Source organism: Oncorhynchus mykiss, unplaced genomic scaffold (assembly GCF_013265735.2).
Source record: "Oncorhynchus mykiss isolate Arlee unplaced genomic scaffold, USDA_OmykA_1.1 un_scaffold_190, whole genome shotgun sequence".
NCBI lineage: Eukaryota > Metazoa > Chordata > Actinopteri > Salmoniformes > Salmonidae > Oncorhynchus > Oncorhynchus mykiss.
In genome coordinates, this window is record NW_023493676.1 from 452,479 (window position 1) to 465,000 (window position 12,522).

Here is a 12,522-nt window from a genome sequence, read left to right on the forward strand (position 1 = left end):
TCTCATGTGATTTCAGGTCCATGTCTTTCCACAACGAGAGCAGTGGTATGTCTTCTCAAGACAAGAGACAAGGTTGCAGTCTGAGGCCAACTTTATTCAAAATATACAAATTAATTGGGGAGCGAGACAAGGCTGCAGTCTGAAAGTTTAAACATCACAGCAATATTCTAGGGGTGGCTTTTGAGGGTCTGAAGGTCGGTTTGAACCCTGTTTGACCCCAACCATGACCAGAACCATCAGAGGGGTTGTGTTCTATATATGAGGGCCTCTCCTAGGTTTGAGTATGTCTGGAGAGAGAGAGAGCTAGATCTATCTAGACATACTCAAACCAAGGAGAGGCCCTTCAGACTTATACTGTATAAAGCTAGCTAGATCTACTCTGGCTTATACTGTATAAAGCTAGCTAGATCTACTCTCTTAAACTGTATAAAGCTAGCCAACTAGTTAGCTTCACATTCTAGCTCAGGCTACATGCTATCTGTATTATGAAGATGGATATTGATCTTACTCAAGCACACTGTGTGTTTATGTCGCATGTGGCAGGTGAACACAGAACTTTTCACGGAGACAGACAATGCTGAAACATCAATCCATAGGGGGAGTCAGTGACACGAAAGAAAAGTTCTTACAAATTCAGCAGTTTATGGTGTGAAGTAGGCTTTTAGAAGAGCCATCTTTATTTTATTAATGTGGCATAATCACAAACCCGTTCTCAGTCAAAGATATCAGCCAACAGGGAGCACTTTTGTGTGTTTCCTGATAAACATTCAAACAATGTCCCAACATTCTAAAAATGACCAACGTTCTTTTAAAGAACGTCCAGGTTTGTCACACAGTTCCGTTTCGATGAGTGGTGAAGGAAATAATAGTTTCCTGTATGCATAGACAGGTTCGAATTCATATGGATGGTAAAAGGTACACAAATGTAAAAAAATGATTAAATTACACATTATATAATATTATATAATATTATTATTATATTATGTATAAATAATGGCTTCGGACGTTTCTCTCCGGAGTGAGAGATTCATTCATGCTCTTTCGGTTGATGAAACCATGAACATTTCATCCCACAGTGGGAACAGTAGAAGGCTTCTCCTTTGTGTGTCTTTGCTCGTGCACTTTCAAGTTCCATAAATTCTTAAAACTCTTTTCACACCGAGAACAGTGGAAAGGCTTCTCTACAGAGTGTGTTAGCTCATGTTTTTTCAGGTATCTTGACTGGGTGAAATCCTTCCCACACTGGAAGCAGTGGAAAGGCTTCTCAACAGAGTGTGTTAGCTCATGTCTTTTCAGGTGTCCTGATAAAAAAAATGTCTTTCCACACTGAAAGCAGCGGTAAGGCTTCTCTCCGGTGTGTGTCCTCTCGTGATATTTTAGGTCCCCAGACCGAGCAAAACTTTTTTCACACTGGGAGCAGTGGTAAGGTTTCTCCACAGAGTGCATTGTCTCGTGTTTTTTCAGGTATCTTGACTGGGTGAAATCCTTCCCACACTGGAAGCAGTGGAAAGGCTTCTCAACAGAGTGTGTTAGCTCATGTCTTTTCAGGTGTCCTGATAAAAAAAATGTCTTTCCACACCGAGAGCAGCGGTAAGGCTTCTCTCCTGTGTGTGTCCTCTCGTGATATTTCAGGTCCCTCGGTCGGGCAAATCTTTTTTCACACTGGGAGCAGTGGTAAGGTTTCACTCCAGCGTGTATTCTTTTATGTTCTTTAAGGTATTTTGATGAGGAAAAAGTCTTTACACACTTAGAACAATGGTAAGGTTTCTCTGCTGTGTGTGTTCGCTCATGTTCCTTCAGGGACCCTAATGTAAAAAAATTCTTGCCACACTGGGAACAATGGAAAGGTTTCTCATCAGAGTGTGTTATCTCATGTTTTCTCAGAGAATCTAATGAGAAAAATGTATTTTCACACTGAGAGCAGTGGTAAGGCTTATATGCAGAGTGTATTAGCTCATGATTTTTTAGGTTGCCTAACTGGGTAAATCGCTTCCCACACTGGGAGCAGTGGTAAGGCTTCTCTCCGGTGTGCGTTCTCTTGTGCCCTTTTAGATGCCCTAACTGGGAAAATCTCTTTCCACACTGAGAGCAGTGGTAAGGCTTCTCCCCTGTATGTGTTTTCTCGTGTATTTTCAGGCTCCCTAACCAGCTAAAACTCTTTCCACACTGAGAGCAGTGGTGAGGCCTCTCTCCAGAGTGTATTCTCTCATGTTGTTTCAGGCCATCTAACCGGCTAAATTCCTTACCACAGTCTGAACAGTGGTATGGCTTTTCTCCAAAGTGTATTATTCTTTTATGTACTTTCAGGTGTTCTAATGTAGTAAAACTCTTTCCACAGTGGGAGCAGGGGTGTCGTCTTGCTGGTTTGGGCATCCCTGGGTCTGGTTCCACCGAGGGACTCTTCCTGCTGTCAGAGTTAGAATCTGGTCTCTCTCCTGCTAAAGATAGTATTTGGTTAAACAGAGAGACCTGAACGAAACCTCCACATGGTAAAACTGTCTTCCTATGAGGTTTAATCTAGACTAGATCCCTCAATAAAAGAGCAGAGCTTGTCATCACAGAGTGGCTGTAGCGCTTTGAGGCCAATATAAACACGATTAAACATATTGTTGTTTTGCATTTATTAGACCTGATGGATAAATAGACTAGTCAGTATAGGATACATGTATTAGACCTGATAGATAAATAGACTAGTCAGTATAGGATACATGTAATAGACTAGTCAGTATAGGATACATGTATTAGACCTAATGGATAAATAGACTAGTCAGTATAGGATACATGTATTAGACCTGATGGATAATTAGACTAGTCAGTATAGGATACATGTATTAGACCTAATGGATAAATAGACTAGTCAGTATAGGATACATGTATTAGACCTAATGGATAAATAGACTAGTCAGTACAGGATACATGTATTAGACCTAATGGATAAATAGACTAGTCAGTACAGGATACATGTATTAGACTAGTCAGTATAGGATACATGTATTAGACCTGATGGATAATTAGACTAGTCAGTATAGGATACATGTATTAGACCTAATGGATAAATAGACTAGTCAGTACAGGATACATGTATTAGACTAGTCAGTATAGGATACATGTATTAGACCTGATGGATAAATAGACTAGTCAGTACAGGATACATGTAATAGACTAGTCAGTATAGGATACATGTAATAGACTAGTCAGTATAGGATACATGTAATAGACTAGTCAGTATAGGATACATGTAATAGACTAGTCAGTATAGGACACATGTAATAGACCTAATAGATAAATAGACTAGTCAGTATAGGATACATGTATTAGACCTAATGGATAAATAGACTAGTCAGTATAGGATACATGTAATAGACTAGTCAGTATAGGATACATGTATTAGACCTGATAGATAAATAGACTAGTCAGTATAGGATACATGTATTAGACCTAATATATAAATAGACTAGTCAGTATAGGATACATGTAATAGACTAGTCAGTATAGGATACATGTATTAGACCTAATAGATAAATAGACTAGCCAGTACAGGATACATGTAATAGACTAGTCAGTATAGGATACATGTATTAGACCTAATGGATAAATAGACTAGTCAGTATAGGATACATGTAATAGACTAGTCAGTATAGGATACATGTATTAGACCTAATGGATAAATAGACTAGTCAGTATAGGATACATGTAATAGACTAGTCAGTATAGGATACATGTATTAGACTAGTCAGTATAGGATACATGTAATAGACTAGTCAGTATAGGATACATGTATTAGACCTAATAGATAAATAGACTAGTCAGTATAGGATACATGTAATAGACTAGTCAGTATAGGATACATGTATTAGACCTGATAGATAAATAGACTAGTCAGTATAGGATACATGTAATAGACCTAATATATAAATAGACTAGTCAGTATAGGATACATGTAATAGACTAGTCAGTATAGGATACATGTATTAGACCTAATATATAAATAGACTAGTCAGTATAGGATACATGTAATAGACTAGTCAGTATAGGATACATGTATTAGACCTAATGGATAAATAGACTAGTCAGTATAGGATACATGTAATAGACTAGTCAGTATAGGATACATGTAATAGACTAGTCAGTATAGGATACATGTATTAGACTAGTCAGTATAGGATACATGTATTAGACTAGTCAGTATAGGATACATGTAATAGACTAGTCAGTATAGGATACATGTATTAGACCTAATAGATAAATAGACTAGTCAGTATAGGATACATGTAATAGACTAGTCAGTATAGGATACATGTATTAGACTAGTCAGTATAGGATACATGTAATAGACCTAATGGATAAATAGACTAGACGAACCCTCTACTGAATGTTTTGGCATTGAAGTCACCAAAATTGGTGCAGTCAGAAAGTGATTGAAATCACATGGAACGACCCAAATCCTACAGTACAGAACAAGTGTAGAACTTCAGTAGAATGACCCCCTTAAAAAACACACTGTGGTTCAACAACTGCAGAGAGAGTTTATGCCCCGGTTCTTAAGATAATACTCACTGGTGTGAATCAGATCGTCAGTCTCCTGCTCCTCTCCCTCCTCCTCCCCTTTCACTCCCAAAACGTCTTCCTTCTCTTTAATTGAGATGGCCTCCTCTCCTTTCACCATTACATCCTTCTCTTCTTCTTTCAATGTGACAGCCTCCTCTTCCTCCTTTATTATTCTGAAAGCTTCTTCCTCTCCAAAAACTGAAACCTCTTCATCATCCTCCTCTTCTTCCACTTTCACGACAATGTTCAGCCCCAGAGCTTCTTTCTCCGTCCAGCAGACCTCCTCTTCTTTAGCAAGGGAGGAGTAGTTTAGTGAGCTCATGGTTGGGGATGCTAGTTAGCATTAGCGATTAGCCTAGAATTAAACTAACATAACAAGCCAGATAGCAGATAACGTAAATGGAGTAATTAGTAACTATGACGACAGTGTGTTGAAAACACTTAATAAGTACAACGTTGGTATAAAGAGCTTCAACGTTTCGGTTTAATGTTTGCTAGCAAGCTACCGAGGTGGTGGAAGAAGTAGTCATCGTCGTTGTTGTTGTTGAAAAAAAAAAGAAGAGTTCCGTCCACTAGATTATACGTCACGCAAGATGCGTCATCCTGAAAGACTCACGTCGCCATCTGCTGACTGGAGCGGGAGTGAACCAGGCTCAACAAAATATAAATATTCACTACACTATATCATATTCATTTCTAAATAAACTGATGTTTTCTCTTACAGATTACAAATACTACTATCCAATAATACCTTTTACACAGGCGTAAAAGCCTAATATGAATAGGTACATTAATATTACATACTGTCATAAAAACAGGCAATGTGTTATTCTCTCAAGGTCACACACTGTATTACAAATTATTACTATTGCTACATAATATCAAAAAGTGGGTTACCAATGTAACAGTATAACTTTAAACCGTGCCCTCGCCCATACCCGGGCGCGAACCTCTGCACACATCAACATCAGTCACCCACGAAGCATCGTTACCCATCGCTCCACAAAAGCCGCGGCCCGTGCAGAGCAACTGGAACCACTACTTCAAGGTCTCAGAGCAAGTGACGTCACCGATTGAAACGCTATTTAGCGCGCACCGCTAACTAAGCTAGCCGTTTCACATCCGTTACACCAACACAAAACACTGGCATCACATGCAAATAGCATTGGATTTTATAAAGTGTGAGCACACACACACACACACACAATACACACACAATACACACACACACACACACACACACACACACACACACACACACACACACACAATACACACACACACACACACACACACACACAGGAGAAAGACACAGAGGCTGATTGACAAGAAACCGTTTAATAACCAAAAGGATTGTGATGACATCATCAGTCTACACCTACGCTGTGTGACATTCAGTCTCTCTCTCACTCTCCCTCACATGTCCCCTCTATCTCTCTCTCCCTCACATGTCCCCTCTATCTCTCTCTCTCTCTTTCTCTCTCTCTCTCTCCCTCACATGTCCCTCTCTCTCTCTCTCCCTCACATGTCCCCTCTATCTCTCTCTCACTCTTTCTCTTTCTCTCTCTCTCTCTCCCTCACATGTCCCCTCTATCTCTCTCTCTCTCTTTCTCTATCTCTCTCTCCCTCACATGTCCCCTCTATCTCTCTCTCTCTCTTTCTCTCTCTCTCTCTCCCTCACATGTCCCTCTCTCTCTCTCTCCCTCACATGTCCCCTCTATCTCTCTCTCACTCTTTCTCTATCTCTCTCTCCCTCACATGTCCCCTCTATCTCTCTCTCACTCTTTCTCTCTCTCTCTCTCCCTCACATGTCCCTCTCTCTCTCTCTCCCTCACATGTCCCCTCTATCTCTCTCTCACTCTTTCTCTATCTCTCTCTCCCTCACATGTCCCCTCTATCTCTCTCTCACTCTTTCTCTATCTCTCTCTCCCTCACATGTCCCTCTATCTCTCTCTCACTCTCTATCTCTCTCTCCCTCACATGTCCCCTCTATCTCTCTATCTCTCTCTTTATCTCTCTCTCTCTCCCTCACATGTCCCCTCTATCTCTCTCTCTCTCTTTCTCTATCTCCCTCACATGTCCCTCTCTATCTCTCTCCCTCACATGTCCCCTCTATCTCTCTCTCTCTCTTTCTCTATCTCCCTCACATGTCCCTCTCTATCTCTCTCCCTCACATGTCCCCTCTATCTCTCTCTCTCTCTCTTTCTCTATCTCTCTCTCTCTATCTCTATCTCTCTATCTCTATCTCTCTCTCTCTCTCTCCCTCACATGTCCCTCTCTCTCTCTCTTTCTCTATCTCTCTCTCCCTCACATGTCCCTCTCTCTTTCTCTCCCTCACATGTCCCCTCTATCTCTCTCTCTCTCTCTTTCTCTATCTCTCTCTCCCTCACATGTCCCCTCTATCTCTCTCTCTCTCTTTCTCTCTCTCTCTCTCCCTCACATGTCCCCTCTCTCTCTCTCTCCCTCACATGTCCCCTCTATCTCTCTCTCTCTCTTTCTCTCTCTCTCTCTCCCTCACATGTCCCCTCTCTCTCTCTCTCCCTCACATGTCCCCTCTATCTCTCTCTCTCTCTCTTTCTCTATCTCTCTCTCCCTCACATGTCCCCTCTATCTCTCTCTCTCTCTTTCTCTCTCTCTCTCTCCCTCACATGTCCCCTCTCTCTCTCTCTCCCTCACATGTCCCCTCTCTCTCTCTCTCCCTCACATGTCCCCCTCTCTATCGGTCTCTCTCTCTCTCTTTCTCTATCTCTCTCTCCCTCACATGTCCCCTCTCTATCGCTCTCTCTCCTCTCTCCCCCCTCTCGCTCTGGTGCTGACGGAGAGACAGAGAGAGAGATGGATGTTAACAGGTATTCGTAGTGCACTACTTTAGACCAGAGCCCTGAGGGTAGTGCACTACTTTAGACCAGAGCCCTGAGGGTAGTGCACTACTTTAGACCAGAGCCCTGAGGGTAGTGCACTACTTTAGACCAGAGCCCTGAGGGTAGTGCACTACTTTAGACCAGAGCCCTGAGGGTAGTGCACTACTTTAGACCAGAGCCCTGAGGGTAGTGCACTACTTTAGACCAGAGCCCTGAGGGTAGTGCACTACTTTAGACCAGAGCCCTGAGGGTAGTGCACTACTTTAGACCAGAGCCCTGAGGGTAGTGCACTACTTTAGACCAGAGCCCTGAGGGTAGTGCACTACTTTAGACCAGAGCCCTGAGGGTAGTGCTGCCCTTTATATTAATATATAGATTTCTATTAAACGAGGCAAGTCAGTTAAGAACAAATTCTTATTTACAATGACGGCCTACTCTGGCCAAACCAGACGACGCTGGGCCAATTGTGCACCGCCCTATGGGAATCACAGCCGGATGTGATACAGCCTGGATTTGACACCTCTAGCACTACGATGCAGTATCTTAGACCGCTGCGCCACTCGGGAACAGGGAGCCATGTCAGACGCACGTGAGGCTACCACAGTAAAACGTTCCTTCTGTACAAAAGCCATTCTAGTGACACACACACACACACACACACACACACACATCCCCGTAAAGGTTGGGGGCAGTAGACAGGGAGAGGTTGTTTCCAGGGCAACAACACGTTATGTTTCGGGGCAGTAGACAGGGAGAGGTTGTTTCCAGGGCAACAACAAATTATGTCTGGGGGCAGTAGACAGGGAGAGGTTGTTTCCAGGGCAACAACACGTTATGTCTGGGGGCAGTAGACAGGGAGAGGTTGTTTCCAGGGCAACAACACATTATGTTTCGGGGCAGTAGACAGGGAGAGGTTGTTTCCAGGGCAACAACACATTATGTTTCGGGGCAGTAGACAGGGAGAGGTTGTTTCCAGGGCAACAACACATTATGTCTGGGGGCAGTAGAGGAGTGGATGACTATATCTCACCCTATTCCCTATGCAGCCCTACGAGGCTCTGGTCTAAAGTAGTGCACTATGTAGGGAACAGGGGGCCTTTTAGGACACAAACATGGTTCAAATGCCAAACTAAACTAACTAAACTAGCTAATGGTCTCCCTGACAACCAGACAGACAGGCTCGTACTGGAGATGATTTAAATGCTTACAACATTCCCCTCCCTCCCTCCCTCCCTCCCTCCCTCCCTCCAAAGCTGAGATGATTATCAAGTCAATTGAATTTGCTTCTTCTTCTTGTGTTTTTGTTTTAAAAGCTGTTTCAGCAGCTTCAGTGTCTGTGTCTGTGAAACGGTGTGAACCTGAAAACCGTCCCCTCGGATATCGGACCTGTAACTCCACACTTCTCAGTTCCCTAGCTGTGACATCACTGTTCCATTCTGTGACCTTACTGTTCCATTCTGTGACATCACTGTTCCATTCTGTGACATCACTGTTCCATTCTGTGACATCACTGTTCAATTCTATGACCTTACTGTTCCATTCTGTGACATCACTGTTCCATTCTGTGACATCACTGTTCCATTCTGTGACATCACTGTTCCATTCTGTGACATCACTATTCCATTCTGTGACATCATTGTTCCATTCTGTGACATCACTGTTCCACTTTGTGACATCACTGTTTCATTCTGTGACAGTGCAGAACTACACACACTCCAGAGAGATGTGGCATATCTGTGTGTGTGTGTGTACACAGTGACATCACAATAGTAAATCTATGATTTGGAAACACACATTGACACGGTGAAGTGACTGGAGCATGAACTAAGAGGAGAGAAAGGAAGAAGAGTCCACTAAGAAGCATACACCAACAGTCTTTCCTGTTCAGTGGGGCGGAGAAAGGTAAGAGGGAGGGGTGTAGGTGTGGACATACTGTTTTCTCTTGGTTCTACATCTCCGCCATACTCCTCTTCCTCCCATCCTCCTCTCCCTCCTTCCTCCTCTCCCTCCATCCTCCTCTTCCTCCCATCCTCCTCTCCCTCCATCCTCCTCTTCCTCCATCCTCCTCTTCCTCCATCCTTCTCTCCCTCCATTCTCCTCTCCCTCCATCCTCCTCTTCCTCAATCCTCATCTTCCTCCATCCTCCTCTTCCTCCATCCTTCTCTCCCTCCATCCTCCTCTTCCTCCATCCTCCTCTCTCTCCATCCTCCTCTCCCTCCATCCTCCTCTCCCTCCATCCTCCTCTCCCTCCATCCTCCATCCTCTCCTCTCCCTCCATCCTCCTCTCTCCCCATCCTCTCATTCTATCCTCCTCTTCCTCCCACCCTCCTCTCATTCTATCCTCATCTTCCTCCCATCCTCCTCTTCCCTCCAGCCTCCTCTTCCCGCATCCTCCTCTCTCCCATCCTCCTCTCTCCCATCCTCCTCTCTCCCATCCTCCTCTCCCTCCTTCCTCCCAACATCCTCTTCCACCCTTCTCCCTCCATCCCTCTGTCCTACCACAGTAGTGGGCTCCAAACCTCCTCCGCTCCGCCCTCTGTGTGTGTGTGTGAGCGCGCGCGCGCGCGTGTGTGTGTGTGTGTGTGCGCATGTGTGCACGAGTCACACAAAAGACGAGAACCCCGTGACGGGCGTGCGTGAGCCTGGTGGATTAGTATTGGGGTTGGCGTGCGTGTGTGTGTGTGGGAGTGTGTGTGGGAGTGGGAGTGTGTGTGTGTGCGCGGGCAGCCCAGTGGGCGTGTACGCTCCCCCTGTGCTGTGCTGTGTGACCACGGTCTGGTAGTAGGGCTCTGCCCCGTCAGCGCTGGAACACTCCTCGTAGCCGGACGCCGGGCTTAACCCCTTCAGGCCTTTAGGTTGTCTCTTCCAGCTGTTATAGTAGGTGGGATCTGACATGTAGTGATTAACAAAGGAATGTTTAGGATGATGATCATCCTCACAGTCACTGTCTGTTACCTATAGAGAGACAGACAGACAGAGAGACAGACAGACAGAGAGACAGACACAAAGAGACAGAGAGAGAGACAGACATAGAGAGACAGAAAGAGAAAGACAGAGACAGAGACAGAGACAGAGAGATAGACAGAGATAGAGACAGAGAGAGAGACAGAGAGAGAGACAGAGAGAGACAGAGAGAGAGACAGAGATAGAGACAGAGATAGAGACAGAGATAGAGACAGAGAGAGAGACAGAGAGAGAGACAGAGAGAGACAGAGAGAGAGACAGAGATAGAGACAGAGATAGAGACAGAGAGAGAGACAGAGAGAGACAGACACAGAGAGATAGAGGGAGAGAGAGAGAGAGAGAGAGAGCGAGAGCGAGAGAGAGAGAGAGTGAAATATAGAGGATTAGTTGGGGAGTGTGCATGTGTGTGTGTGTGTCCTTGCCTGTGTGTGGGTCTGCTGTGAGCGTACCTCAGATTCTGATCTGTCAGTAGGTTTCTCTGTGAGTGTGGTGCTCTCTGATATATCAGTAGGTTTCTCTGTGAGTGTGGTGCTCTCTGATATATCAGTAGGTTTCTCTGTGAGTGTGGTGCTCTCTGATATATCAGTAGGTTTCTCTGTGAGTGTGGTGCTCTCTGATATGTCAGTAGGTTTCTCTGTGAGTGTGGTGCTCTCTGATATATCAGTAGGTTTCTCTGTGAGTGTGGTGCTCTCTGATATATCAGTAGGTTTCTCTGTGAGTGTGGTGCTCTCTGATATATCAGTAGGTTTCTCTGTGAGTGTGGTGCTCTCTGATATGTCAGTAGGTTTCTCTGTGAGTGTGGTGCTCTCTGATATGTCAGTAGGTTTCTCTGTGAGTGTACCTCAGACTCTGATATATCAGTAAGTTTCTCTGTGAGTGTGGTGCTCTCTGATATGTCAGTAGGTTTCTCTGTGAGTGTACCTCAGACTCTGATATATCAGTAGGTTTCTCTGTGAGTGTGGTGCTCTCTGATATGTCAGTAGGTTTCTCTGTGAGTGTGGTGCTCTCTGATATGTCAGTAGGTTTCTCTGTGAGTGTGGTGCTCTCTGATATATCAGTAGGTTTCTCTGTGAGTGTGGTGCTCTCTGATATGTCAGTAGGTTTCTCTGTGAGTGTGGTGCTCTCTGATCTGTCAGTAGGTTTCTCTGTGAGTGTGGTGCTCTCTGATATATCAGTAGGTTTCTCTGTGAGTGTGGTGCTCTCTGATCTGTCAGTAGGTTTCTCTGTGAGTGTGGTGCTCTCTGATATATCAGTAGGTTTCTCTGTGAGTGTGGTGCTCTCTGATATATCAGTAGGTTTCTCTGTGAGTGTGGTGCTCTCTGATATATCAGTAGGTTTCTCTGTGAGCGTACCTCAGATTCTGATCTGTCAGTAGGTTTCTCTGTGAGTGTGGTGCTCTCTGATATGTCAGTAGGTTTCTCTGTGAGTGTGGTGCTCTCTGATATGTCAGTAGGTTTCTCTGTGAGTGTACCTCAGACTCTGATATATCAGTAAGTTTCTCTGTGAGTGTGGTGCTCTCTGATATGTCAGTAGGTTTCTCTGTGAGTGTGGTGCTCTCTGATATATCAGTAGGTTTCTCTGTGAGTGTGGTGCTCTCTGATATGTCAGTAGGTTTCTCTGTGAGTGTACCTCAGACTCTGATATATCAGTAAGTTTCTCTGTGAGTGTGGTGCTCTCTGATATATCAGTAGGTTTCTCTGTGAGTGTGGTGCTCTCTGATATATCAGTAGGTTTCTCTGTGAGCGTACCTCAGATTCTGATCTGTCAGTAGGTTTCTCTGTGAGTGTGGTGCTCTCTGATATATCAGTAGGTTTCTCTGTGAGTGTGGTGCTCTCTGATATGTCAGCAGGTTTCTCTGTGAGTGTGGTGCTCTCTGATATGTCAGCAGGTTTCTCTGTGAGTGTGGTGCTCTCTGATATGTCAGTAGGTTTCTCTGTGAGTGTGGTGCTCTCTGATATGTCAGTAGGTTTCTCTGTGAGTGTGGTGCTCTCTGATATATCAGTAGGTTTCTCTGTGAGTGTGGTGCTCTCTGATATATCAGTAGGTTTCTCTGTGAGTGTACCTCAGACTCTGATATGCCAGTAGGTTTCTCTGTGAGCGTACCTCAGACTCTGATATATCAGTACGTTTCTCTGTGAGTGTGGTGCTC

General features: G+C 44.3%; 2 protein-coding genes and 1 long non-coding RNA gene across 6 annotated transcripts in view; all 3 read right to left on the reverse strand.

The window, feature by feature from the left end:
- Positions 1–640: 640 nt before the first annotated feature.
- Positions 641–5,077, reverse strand: LOC118947717 (zinc finger protein 883-like). Of its 2 annotated transcripts, none has more exons than XM_036972727.1 (2): positions 4,558–5,077; positions 641–2,435 (listed from the first exon to the last, which is right to left on the reverse strand). In XM_036972727.1, exons 1-2 carry the CDS (start codon positions 4,868–4,870, stop codon positions 1,066–1,068), a joined length of 1,683 nt encoding a protein of 560 aa, XP_036828622.1. In that variant the 5' UTR covers positions 4,871–5,077; the 3' UTR covers positions 641–1,065. The 2 variants fall into 2 exon arrangements, with proteins under 2 accessions (XP_036828622.1, XP_036828621.1); XM_036972726.1 differs by having other exon boundaries at positions 641–2,438.
- A 3,630-nt stretch (positions 5,078–8,707) lies between these two features.
- On the reverse strand, positions 8,708–9,490 carry LOC118947704. The gene is made up of 2 exons (XR_005041884.1): positions 8,937–9,490; positions 8,708–8,852 (listed from the first exon to the last, which is right to left on the reverse strand). It is a non-coding gene; the product is annotated as an uncharacterized LOC118947704 (long non-coding RNA).
- A 304-nt stretch (positions 9,491–9,794) lies between these two features.
- LOC110517267 (protein sidekick-1-like) overlaps positions 9,795–12,522 on the reverse strand; it is a 382,699-nt gene continuing 379,971 nt past the window's right edge. Inside the window, exon 45 of one of the 3 annotated variants that reach the window (XM_036972702.1) lies at positions 9,795–10,364. In XM_036972702.1, coding sequence (XP_036828597.1) covers positions 10,011–10,364 — 354 coding nt within the window. In that variant the 3' untranslated portion in view covers positions 9,795–10,010. The remainder of the gene's footprint in view (positions 10,365–12,522) is intronic. The other 2 variants (XM_036972703.1, XM_036972704.1) reach the window with 2 other exon arrangements.

Excerpts from the sequence above, each read along its gene's own strand:
- LOC118947717 (XM_036972726.1), bottom strand. The coding sequence starts at position 4,870 with ATGAGCTCACTAAACTACTCCTCCCTTGCTAAAGAAGAGGAGGTCTGC. Across the intron at positions 2,439-4,557 it reads TGACGATCTGATTCACACCA|CAGGAGAGAGACCAGATTCT; the intron begins GTGAGTATTATC and ends TACTATCTTTAG.